At 40.9% G+C, this 12,941-nt stretch overlaps 1 protein-coding gene across 1 annotated transcript; it reads left to right on the forward strand.

The window, feature by feature from the left end:
* Window positions 1-133: 133 nt before the first annotated feature.
* Window positions 134-6,593, forward strand: lss (lanosterol synthase (2,3-oxidosqualene-lanosterol cyclase)). Its single transcript, XM_042084392.1, has 22 exons — window positions 134-283; window positions 576-744; window positions 990-1,128; window positions 1,374-1,482; window positions 1,704-1,825; window positions 1,913-2,009; window positions 2,118-2,253; window positions 2,339-2,447; window positions 2,545-2,663; window positions 2,937-3,034; window positions 3,200-3,227; window positions 3,350-3,406; window positions 3,623-3,694; window positions 3,901-3,951; window positions 4,161-4,310; window positions 4,563-4,659; window positions 4,778-4,883; window positions 4,970-5,035; window positions 5,138-5,218; window positions 5,615-5,785; window positions 5,927-6,005; window positions 6,211-6,593. The coding sequence occupies exons 1-22, from the start codon at window positions 267-269 to the stop codon at window positions 6,346-6,348; spliced, it is 2,211 nt and encodes a 736-aa protein (XP_041940326.1). The 5' UTR covers window positions 134-266; the 3' UTR covers window positions 6,349-6,593.
* Window positions 6,594-12,941: the final 6,348 nt, after the last annotated feature.

Below are 12,941 nucleotides of genomic sequence, written 5' to 3' on the forward strand. Positions count from 1 at the left end.
TACTCCGCCCCCTCTCATTTTGATTGGATAACGTCTCCTCTGGTCATGTCTCTCCATGCCGAAACCTGTCGGGAAGGCATCGTGCTACGCAATGGGAGTCGTAGTCCATAAACAGGATCTGTGTCTGTCAACTATCAAGATATCTTAAAAATTGGACTACATTTACCTGTAGCAACATGAGCTGGGGCGTAACTCGTCGATCAGCTGAAATTTGAGCCACCTCAAACTCACTGTAAGATGCGGGTCTCTCAAATGCTTACAGCTGAATGATGACAGAAGGAACGTAAGTATTTCAACTTTTTGAATGGGGGGTGTGTAGCCTACATAACCTATGCTCGAGTAGCCTAGTCCTACTTCATCTGTTTTTTTCATATTAGTCGTATCACCATGTTTAAACTGAAAAACATGCACTGTCAATATACCTGAAAGTATGTCGGCTACCTGTTGAAATAATTATCCTATTCCCTCCTAATTCACCGGGTCAAATGTCAACAATACAACGTGCGTAGTATTCCTCCATTGTTTTCCATTTAACGTTGATTTTGGATTTAGCACTTTTTATCTGCCTAAATCAGGTGTCTCCGAAGACGAGGGGGCCCCTACAAGACAGATCCTGCCACAGATCTCACCCGTTGGCGACTCAGTAATGTGGAGGGCAGGCAATGCTGGAAGTACGTGGAAGATGGGGTGTCCGCGGAGCGGGACATGAGCTTTCTGGAGGCGCACTCTCTCGGACTAGACACGGTAGATTCGGACGCAGAATTTTGTTGACATTGGCTATGATCCCATTTTCAAACTAAAATGATCTAAATAAATCACCACGTCAGAAGTATTTTCAACTATACTCTATGCAGAAAGTTGTGCAGTAGGCCTAGTGTGTAAAAGTCTTCTTTGTAAGGAAATATAGCAACAAACAAAATTCTCCATGACCATGTGTCTATTTTTCTCGGTATAACTTAACCTTTGCACATCACGACCTTTCCCCCAAGGCCAAGTTCATCGGAGACTCCCCTGCAGCCCAAACTGCTGTGGAGGCAGCTGTGAAAGGCATGGAGTTCTACAGCCACCTGCAGGCAGAGGATGGTCATTGGGCTGGGGACTATGGTGGACCTCTCTTCCTTCTGCCTGGTGAATATCAACTCTTCACACCTTGCTGTATCATTTTGCATGTATTCACCATCAAGGGATTTTGAGTTTTGCGTTGCATTGGATATTGCATTTGGAATGCCATTTTGAGCTCGCTAGCCTCAGCCTGTTACAAACTTGTTTATGTGCTGTTTTTGAATCTGAGCATTATCATTATTAAAACAGCAAAAAACATTCTTCAGTTACACTTCATATTAAACCTGCATGCATGTTGCTGTTGTTACTAGGCCTGCTGATCACGTGTCATGTGGCCAACATCCCCCTCCCTGATGCCTGGAAGAAGGAGATGGTGCGCTACCTGCGTTCAGTGCAGCTTCCTGATGGAGGCTGGGGCCTGTGAGTAGCACCTGAACATCTGGCTAGTTGCATGATAACATCTGGCATGGCAACATCAGTCCAGTTACATGGCAACATCAGGCCATCACATTGTCACTGAAACAGCCATGCTGTATTACTGTGTAGATTAGTCTATCGTTGCATAATGTTTACAAAGTATACTGTGATATGTAACGCTGGACTGGACAGCACATGGACAAGAACTGTACATTCTCTGATAGGCATATTGAAGACAAGTCAACTGTGTTTGGGACGGCGCTAAGCTACATTTCTTTGAGGATTCTTGGGGTTGATCCTGATGACCCAGATATGGTTCGAGCTAGAAGCAACCTGCACGGCAAAGGTAGGAGCTCATTACATTCATACAGGCCTTACTGATGTAGCTTATCAAAAACTCTAAACGGCTCTCTGTATATGCTCTGCTGTTAAGGTGGTGCTGTGGGCATCCCTTCATGGGGTAAATTCTGGTTGGCCATCCTGAATGTATACAGCTGGGAAGGCATGAACACCCTTCTGCCAGAGATGTGGTAAGCCTTTCCAATGATTAAAATAATCTCCACCACACTCATTGGTGTCACTGTTCAAATGTTCTCACTGAGTTTCACAGAGCGTCTCTCCACGTTCTGTTCCTTCAGGCTGTTCCCCACGTGGATGCCAGCACACCCCTCCACTTTATGGTGTCACTGTCGACAAGTGTACCTGCCCATGAGCTACTGCTACGCTGTCAGACTTGCTGCAGAGGAGGATCCCTTAATTCTCAGCCTACGACAGGTGCACTGATTCTTCTTCACCAATAGAAGGCAGCACAGAACCAACTACTTGTCCCTCACAACTCACCTCTCTGTGTCTCTCGCAGGAGCTGTACATTCAGGACTACTCCACAATTGACTGGCCAGCCCAGAGAAACAACGTTGCACCCTGTGATATGTATACTCCTCACAGCACCCTACTCACTATAGCATACTGTTAGTATTTATTCTGAACTTATACAGCACTTTTTTCAATCAGCTCTGAGTCTTTTAATCCCAGTATCTAAATGCACTTAAAATGCTATGTTTACAGTGGTAATGAATGTGTATGAGGCCCATCACAGCTCATTTCTGAGAGCGAAGGCAGTGAAGGAACTCTATGACCACATTCAGGCGGATGATCGCTTCACCAAGTGCATCAGCATTGGCCCGGTGAGGGAACCCCTCCTACACACACAGGGCTGAGTGCATGAGTCTGAGTCAAAAGAAATTCCACTGCAGATTAGCAATAGACACATGAAACTCAAATAACTCTTTAAACTTCCTTATCCAGGGCATGACCCTAGAATCACTTTAAGCTTATTTTTTGGTTGTGTTTTCAGTGGTTCCTTTTGAATGATGTTGTGCAATAAAAACATTCTAGACTCCTGTGGTAGCATTCATTTTCTTGTCCTGAAATGCCAAGTAAACCTTCTTTTTATCTAGATCTCTAAAACTATCAACATGTTGGTACGGTGGTATGTGGAAGGACCAACCTCACCTGCCTTTCACGAGCACGTGTCCAGGATAGCAGACTATCTCTGGTCAGTCATATTCATATCCATGTCTGTTTCTTAAAATCATATAAAACTTTTGAAAACAAATGAATTTTTTTTTAATTTTTTTTTTTAAAGCGTCAGCTAAATGCAAATGTGTAAAATCATGACTATGAAAGTTCAATTCCTTTTTGTGTATTTTTCCCCCTGTAGGATTGGTCTTGATGGAATGAAGATGCAGGTGAGCTAAAAGAATCCAAATGATGCACGGATTTAAAAGCAAATACTTCTATAATTTTGTCAAGGTTTTGATCTATTGTCATCATATGTCATCAACTCACTCTGACATTACTGATGTCTTAGGGGACCAATGGCTCCCAGTTGTGGGACACTGCCTTTGCTGTTCAAGCGTATCTGGAGGTAATAACGTCATAATGCTAGTTAACTTAGCTAATAGTTCATTAATAATACAAATATTTCAATAGAGGGCTTGAAGTATTACTTCACTGGCACTGGTATATCTTGATTAAATACTTGTATTGAAACACCTTTTGCAGATTCAACTAGCGTGACTGTATGTTTTAGCCCCACCCTGACATTCTTGCCCCCTATTCTCTTATTCATTGCTTCCCACAGGCTGGAGCGCAGGATAGCCCTGTGTTTGTTGAAACCCTGAGACATGCCCATGACTTTCTCAATGTCACACAGGTGTGTAGACGACATGTTCAGGAAGGTCAAACCCTGTGTCACCCAAGCATACCTGACACCATGATGGTGGAACATTCCTCCACATCTTCATTTCACTTCTTGAACAATAAAGTTGTTATTGTTATGATGTGAACATGTTGCTATGTTGCTTTCATGAGAAAAGAGGGTGGCGTACTACAATCTATGTCTACATCTTGTTTTCTAAGATAAAAGAAAATCCTCCTGATTATGAGAAGTACTATCGTCAAATGAACAAGGTACACCTTTCGAAATTATGTAAAAATTTCAAGGAATGTTTAAATGGAGAATCGTTTGTTGAGAGAAAGATGCCAGAGAAGATGTCAAAACAGAAATGTCTCTTTCTCTGTCTACCTGTCTGTCTGTCTCTCTCTCTCTCTCTCTCTCTCTGTGTGTGTGTGTGTGTGTGTGTGTGTGTGTGTTCGCGCGCACATGTGCGATGGTGCAGGGTGGTTTCCCCTTTAGCACCAGAGATTGCGGCTGGATCGTGGCTGACTGCACTGCTGAGGGCCTGAAGTCTGTGATGCTGCTGCAGGAGCAGTGCCCCTTCATCACCAACACAGTCCCACAGGAGAGACTCTTTGACGCTGTCAATGTGGTGAGATATGCAGAAGAGGAGACATCTCTGTCCATTGCCTGTTAATGCTGAGCTGTCTTTATCTCCCCTGAGGCTTCTCAGGGAACTGTAGCCTGGATTCCATTTGTTTCACAATAATGCACCTGAGTTGTTATCACTATGAAATCTTTGCTCACTGCAGAAATATGTCTTATATCCTTCATATTAGTTTTTCATGAGAGTTAATGAATGTCTTCTACGGCTTCTGAGTTTGTGGTGATATGTGTGTTGCAGCTCTTAAACATGAGGAACTCCGATGGGGGGTTTGCCACCTATGAGACTAAACGTGGAGGGAGGCTGCTGGAGCTGCTGAACCCCTCTGAGGTGTTTGGTAAGACATTTCAGAGGATGAAGGATACACATTGTTTGTTGTCCTTTCTCCTCTTGGATTAACTACATTTCTGTACTACAGTGCCCTTGTGTCAGTAAATATTCTGTTCATCTTGCAGGTGATATTATGATTGACTATACATATGTGGAGTGCACCTCAGCGGTGATGCAGGCTCTGAGGCACTTCCAGCATGCCTACCCACAGCACAGATCAGACGAGATCAGGTGAAACATTTAGAAGCCTAAACAAACTCTAATCAGCATTTAGCCTGTAGAAGCTCTGACTGTCTGCTTGTGACTTTCCAACTCAGGTCCACCCTGGAGGAAGGACTGGAGTATTGTAGGAGAGTGCAGAGACCTGATGGATCATGGGAAGGGTATGAATAACATCCAGCACCTCATGTGCGATATGTCGAAACTGGTCATGGAAATGATCGTCATGCTCAGGTCGTGTTCCTCTTTCCCTCTGTCTCTCCCAGGTCATGGGGGGTCTGTTTCACTTATGGCATTTGGTTTGGTCTGGAGGCGTTTGCATGCATGGGTCATACCCTCCAGGAGAAGTAGGTTGATATGTCCACAGATGCAAGTTTCAATTCCACAACCAGCCTTTCGGTTCCTACTGTATATGTGTTGCCTAATGTGAACTAATGTGTCTACTACTATATAAAAGTATATAAATAAATAGTGTAAAAAATGTGAATGGGTATTGAAGAAGACATTAGTCTCACATCCATATTCCTCACACGTGCTAATGTAAGCCATGAGAACATTATAGCTCACTGATCAGAGCAGTAGGCTCTGATGTGTACTGCTGGTGCTGTTGTTGTTGGTGCTGCTGGTGCTGTTGTTGTTGGTGTTGCTGGTGGTGTGTTGGTGCTGCTGGTGGTGTGCTGGTGGTGGGGAGGATTCACCAGCAGGCCTCTCTGGTCATGGTCCACCTCTCTCCCCTGCCACAGGCCGGCGTGTGCGGAGGTGCAGCGAGCCTGCGACTTCCTGCTGGCCAAGCAGATGGAGGACGGGGGCTGGGGTGAGGACTTTGAGTCATGCGAGCAACGGCGCTATGTCCAGAGCGAGAACTCCCAGATCCACAACACCTGCTGGGCCCTGCTAGGGCTGATGGCTGCCAGGTAACACCAAACGCCGTGTGTCTGTGACAGCTGACAGCTTGTAGGCGATGAGGGATTTTGGAGGAATGCAGTTCCGGAGTGGTGCCAATTCTTTTTTGAACCTGTTGCTCTTCTAACGTGTCTGCCATCATGTGTCCTCAGTTACCCTGATGTCAGAGCCATTGAGAGAGGAATAAAGGTCCTCGTCGACAGGCAGATGCCCAATGGAGACTGGCCACAGGTTGGCTTCCGTTTTCAAGAGCTTTTTTCCATGGTGGTCACAATGGTTGTGTTTTGTAGAAATATTATTTGTTTCTCTAATCTTTGGAACTGTATTGTTATATAATAGATTTCTGCATTTGTTACGTCCTGAATCTTTGTGATGTGACAAGGCCCTCTACTACACTACCTATAATGATGACCCCTTTCTCCCATGTCCACTGCAGGAGAACATTTCTGGGGTGTTTAACAAAAGCTGTGCCATAAGCTACACCTCCTACAGAAACGTATTCCCGGTGTGGACCCTGGGACGCTTCTCACGCCTTTACCCCTCCAGTCCCCTCGCGGGGAGAGTCAAGCTGTGAGGGGTCGGCAGTGACCAACCCACCAGGAACACACAGGGAGACCCGTGGTGACGTGCTGCTCCTCATCAAAACAAACCTTTTGCTGCTACAGAAGGAATAATGTACCATTAACACAATAGAAATGTCGTAGATACAGACAGAGATGAACATTTCTTACTCTTCAAATCCAGACATTATGCATCTGGACACATATTTTGTCTTTTAAATGTTTTAAAAAGGTGATTAAATATAATTTTGTACATTTAGATTTATCTGGTCTTTATTTTGTCGTTGAGCCCATTCCACTTTTGTCACACACTGAATAACAAAACGCTCCTTTGCTAAACACTAGACTAAACACAACATTGCTGATAACTGATAACCAACAAGTCAGTAGATCAAGGGCGTAGGTTTGGTCTCAGCTTTAGTGGGGACACATTCCCAAATTCTGTTGTCACGATACCAACATTTTTGTTTCAATACTAAGTGAAGAATCTCGATTCCGATACTTTTGCGATTTTTTAAAATTTGATTTGGTTTGTGTGATTTGTGAGATCATTCACATCAGTGGCAATCATAGAATTTGATTGACCCTCCACACACACATAGAAAGTGATGGTTGTCATAGGTTTCTATTTCATATTTTGGAATTCATATAAACTTTATATTGTTAATTATTTATAGTATTTTATGATCTGCATAATAACTAATAGTTAAACATATTTAGTCATTTGAATACATCACATTGATATTTAAACTATTAGGCTACACTTGTCTTTAATATCATCACATTTGTGGTGTGTAGGCTAAAAAACTAATTGAGTGTCTGTCACTTTAAGTAGCCTAGAACGTGAACGCAATTAGCTTTCAGTCTCAAGGTTTTAGGCTAGTGAAAAATAGTTTTCGCAAGTGCAAGGATATGTGGATTCAATTCATCATGTTTGCTATGCCATTAGATAAAATAAATGTTCAAAAAAACTAACAAGTCAAAGAAAATCTTTCTGGGATGAGATCACAGAAGAGATATCTGGTGCCTCGCAATGTTCATATTCATGCACCATAGTTTATATTTTATTTCTTTGCATTGTGCAGGCTACATTCACAGATACATTACCCTACATAAACAGAATATAGGAACAGGAAAATGTCTCGGATCCATAGTTTATTGCGATAGCAAGATTGGCAGCCCAATTTACAGTCAGTGATGGTGACTTCTATTCTGTGCTATAGCCTATGCGACTGTCCGTGCGGCACACCAACATGACTCCTAACTTTGGTTGAAAGATTACAGAAGCTAGGTTTAGCTTTGACAATATCCTGGGTAATATCCTAACAACTAATGTTATTTTACACAGTAAAATCAGCACCCGCTCGCTTGACTGCCAGTGCAAAGTAGCCTGTGCTTTGACACTCTCCGTGCGTGTAGCGGGCGTGTCAGATAACCCTTTCTCCTCGTTTTTTTACCCAATCAAATGACGATGTTTCTTGTACTGTCGTGCTGGCTGTTGGAATAAACAGCAACACAAATAAGTTCGCTAAAATATTGTTGGGGACAATTTTGTCATCTTAAAATTTTGATTAGGACTAGTCCTTAGCGTCCCACCCTAAATCTACGCCCATGCAGTAGATTTATGGGCCACTAACATTGTACTATTGTTACAGTCATGTGCACATCAATTTGATCATTCTTTTTTGTAGATACATTGTGTGTAGAAATCACCTCTAATCAGGGTTGGGTCAGATTACTTTGAAATGGAATCCATTACTGACTACAAATTACATGGTAATTTTTGTAATCAGTAACGTAATTACCAGTTACCAAAAACATGTAACGTAATCTGATTGCTTTAGGATTACTTCAATAAATATGCCCATTAAGTAAAAGACACCACCACAGAATTGATAAAAAGAATTCTCATTCTATTTTTCTCCACTCTTCTCCAAACATGTACAACTCAGTTTAACCTTTATAAGGGCACACCTGAACAAAGAATTTAGCTTTTGCTGGATTTTTTTGACCCAGGGACATGGCCTGAGATTGGCATAAAAAAAGGAAGCATTAAACCCAAATGACACCATGTCCATTTCAATTGTGGGGGTGAGAAAATGATTATTTTGGGATGTTTTTCAACCAGGGGGACCTGGTGACTTTGTCAAAGACAGTAAAAAACAGTAAAAAAAAACAGTAACACTAAAACAAGAGGCTACGTTAAGATTAGGAGGAAAAGATCAGGCAGTGTGCCGAGAGACCTGCCCCAATAGTATGTAAGTTAGTAAGTAATTAAATATTTTGATCCCGTAAGGGACATTTGGTCTCTGCATTTATCCCAATCCGTGAATTAGTGAAGTTGAACCGGCAAGCCCAAAGGCCAAAGCCCTAACCAGTAGGCCATGGCTGCCCCAAAAGGCAGCATTTGAACATTAAACCACACAATGATCCAAAACATACAGCCAAACAAGGCAAGAAATGTTTAACATTGAACAATTTCAATATTTTAGAGCGGACCTCAATCCGTCAAAAAAGTGAGCACAAGGCCAAAGTGATGGCAAATAATCGTTCCTGCCTCAAAACCCAGATTGCTGCTAAAAAGGTGCAGTCTACAATCATTGTGGAGACATGAAGAGGCTTGGTGGGTATTATGAGAGATGTGGTGGTAAATAAAGATGTTTCCAGTGATTGTTTAAAAAGGGTATGAATAATTTTGGGAAACAAAGGAGTGCGCGCGCCCATCAGGAGTGCAGGTGCTGGACCAAAAAAAGTAACTGAGAAGAAATAATAAAGGTCCGCACACTGATTGAAGCTCCCAAACGTGGATTTATTTGCAGATTTATTTTTGTCAGTGTGCGGACCTTTATTATTTCTTCTCTATGAAGGTCAAGAGAAAATTATTTCTTCTCTATGATGGTCAAGAGAAAATCAATATTTGCCAGGGGTATGAATAATTTTGTTCTTAACTATATCTTAAAAAAGTCTAAAAAGTAAACGTCTTGTCAAATTAAAAGATAGCTAGGCTATCATAAAAAGTTGCATTGTTTGCATGATAAAATGTAATCAGGTAATCCCCAACAATGTAACTGTAATCTGATTACACAATTTTTTTTATTGTAATCTGGGCATGATTATAGTTGCTTGATTTTTGTAATCTGATTACGTAATCCAGATTACATGTAATCCGTTACTACCCAACCCTGCCTCTAATATTAGACATTCCATATCAAGTGGTACCGTGCTTTAAAAAGAGCTTTAAGATGACACCAATTAAGTGCCAACACAACCAGTGTAATCAAAGGTAGACAATATAGAAATATGGGGTTTTGTTGTGACAGTTACATATGGGAAAACTTTGGATACACTCAAATGTTTGGCAGCCTCTGCCATTGGTGTATGAGTGTGTGTGTGTGTGTGTGTGTGTGTGTGTGTGAATGGGTGAATGTGAGGCATGACATTGTAAAGCGCTTTGGGTGTTAGAAAGGGAATAATACATGAGTTTATTGAAGGTATGGTATTGCTAATGCTAAGTATTTTTCCTAAAATTATGAATCTATTTGTTGATCCTGAGCGTTTATTTATTTATAAGACTCACTACCCTAAAGTAGTCTATGCTTCATGCCTGCCTATGATGTGCTGATATGGACAGTTTTACACTTTACTTAAAGTAAGCAGAGATTTCCTATGTCACATTGAAATGATAATAAAATATTATTCCATCTTGTGAAATCACTAAGCAGTTGTTAAATTGCATCAGTGCGATTTGCAACAGGGATGTAGTCATGAGCTGGTAGGATCGGTGCATTGTGCAAAATGATCTGAGATGTTTGGCCCATAATGATATAATCTGATATAATTAGCCTACTTATAATACATTAAAGCTACAGGTCATAATGCATGTAACAATTAATGGTATCACATTATATTGTGCTATGAATGTACAGTAAAGTTGACTTAAAAACAGTGATTTATTGTAGTCTCGCAATGAAAACAATGAGGAAAAATCCACCCTTGAAAGGAAGCAAATTTATTCTGAGAAAAAGGAAAATCTCATAAAGAAATATATAGCCAAATTTTTAATGAAAACACGTTGCTCACAATTATTGGCACCCCTAGAAAAATATATACAAAACCGAACAGAAGCATCTACTTTCAACTTATTTAAGTTAATCAGAGTGTCTGTGAACTTTCAGAAGTAGTTCATGACTTTCTTTTTCACTAAGGTATGAAAATAAAGAGACACAGAAGCTAACATTTGTAAATCAGAGAATGTATAAAAACTAGGTACTTTGTTAAAAATGTCTTTGGTAAAAATATCTTTACAGTTAAAACAATGATTAAAAGGTTCTAATCAACTGGCAATGTGACAAACATGCTTGGACAAAGACCCATGGTTACCTTGCCCCCATGTACAGTATGGAGGATGGTAAGATAGGCAAACAATTTAATAAGAACCACTGTTGGAGAGTTACAGAAAAAGGCATCATCTTGGGGTCACCAAATACCCCCCAAAATCTTCAAAAGTGCTAATAGATTATTTAGAGGGCATGCCAGGTAAAAGCCTGTCCAGTAATTTAATTACCAATGTAAACAGCAGGAGTTACTGAATGATGACTTTGTCTGGTATTAGTCTATTGTGAGATTAAATGAAAATTGCGCTCTTTGTCTAGAAACACTTTAGGTGTGTTTGGCGTACATAGAAGAATGACTATACTGAAAAGAACCCCATGCCTAATGAGAATTATGGTAGAGGGGCTGTGCTATTGGGTGGCTGTTTTTATTCCTAAAGGCCTTGGGAACCTAATGAAGGTGTATGGTATCATGAACACCAAGAAAAACCTGAATATTTTCAAAGGAAATCTGTCAATCTCTGCCAAGACACTAAAACTTGGTCATGATTGGATCATTCATCAGGTCAATGAAGCAAAACAAATGTCCAGATCAAAACAAATATGGTTTATTGAACACAAAATCAAACTTGTGGGGTGGGTCAAAAAGGAGAATGCGAGTGTGGACCTATAATCTGGATGATCTGGGGAGATTTTGTAAAGACGAATGGTCTTAAATCCCTTGCTTTATGGGGTGAGAATATTACAATTAGTGGTACAGGGAGGCTTAAGAAGGTATTACAAACAGGGGTGCCAAAAATTGTGAGCAACGTGTTTTTGTTAAAAATATTTATTTCTTTATAAGATTTTCCTTTTTCTCAAAATAAATGTACTTCCCTTCAAGGTTGGATTTTTCCTCATTTTGTTCATTGTGAGATTACAATAAATCACCAACATTTTTTACACCGGTATTTTTTATACTGGCCAGGAAACCACCAACAATGGAGTTTTGATAGATTTCAATACAGAGCTTTGCTTTGTAGACATTCATTATTGTACAATCCACTCTTTGTTAACCTAACACCAACCGGTTGAGCTTTCCCCTGTTTGGTCATTTGAAGCAAATCAATCAAACGCCTCCACCCTTGCGCCACAGTAGTTATGGTTATGAGGGGCGAGTGGAACGTGAGGAGTGGTTGGAGATGGAATGTTGGTCTTGGCTGAGGATGGAGGTGTAGAAGGTGGGGAGGCGATGATGGATAAGCAGCAGAGCGTGAAAACACTGCAGACAGTCGTCCCTAGCAGAGGCGATGATAAGAGATGTTGAGCAAGTGTTTTTCGTCATTTTCCACTTCCTCATACTCATAATCATACACCTATTTTCCCTTTCAGTTAAGTGTCAGCAAGAGACATATTGATCACACATCCCACAGCTCTCTAAGCCTAAATAAAGCCCTTAAATAATCAGGCGATCTGCAGATGATATAAATCAAACACTTGACAAGTGTGTCACCGGGTTTACCATTGCACAATCATCTGTGCTGAAGGTGACTTTTGTTGGTTTATTTCTCAGTCTAATCTCCCAGGCAATGCATTTGTGATTTGAAAGCCAAATTATTCAGCAAGAGGTCATGAATTCCCTTCATGTTAAGAAGAGATACTGACCACATGTGAAACACTCAGTACAGTACATGGTCAAAGTTAATGCATGGTACAATGACAGGTAATTTGCAAGATGTGCTTGGATGGCATGTTCCACTGTATCAATTTGAAACTTAGACGTTAACAAGACAAAGCAAAAATGAACAAACTGGCCTCTTCCATTATATAACACTGTATACAAAATATCTACTGAAGATATCATTGAAAACTTTCCAGAAAGACCTCCTCCTAACACACTCAAGACCAAATGGATGGGCGTGGTGTGGTGCTTATAACTGCCATTGCCTCCCACAGGACACACTCACTTATACTCTGCATCTTGTAAGTATCCACCTTTTACAGGCTTTGCACATTTTAGCAGAGTAGTTTTAGTCAGAGTCTTTTGACATAATACCTTGATAAGCTAATGATTGTGCAGCAATTACATTATTTGCATTTTTCGGAAACTTAGTTAAATATTTATTTCTTCTAGGTAATAAGTTTTAAGTAAATCTTGTGACATTCTTGGGATATTTTCAGGTATTATTGAATGTGTGACTGGGCAGTGGTGTTAAAAGATTAAAGCCAGTAGAACAAAGTGCTTGTTTCACATGACTCTCTGCCTCTGCGTGAGAGACGTGCCTCTGCAGTGGTCC

This window comes from Alosa sapidissima, chromosome 2 (genome assembly GCF_018492685.1).
Source record: "Alosa sapidissima isolate fAloSap1 chromosome 2, fAloSap1.pri, whole genome shotgun sequence".
NCBI lineage: Eukaryota > Metazoa > Chordata > Actinopteri > Clupeiformes > Clupeidae > Alosa > Alosa sapidissima.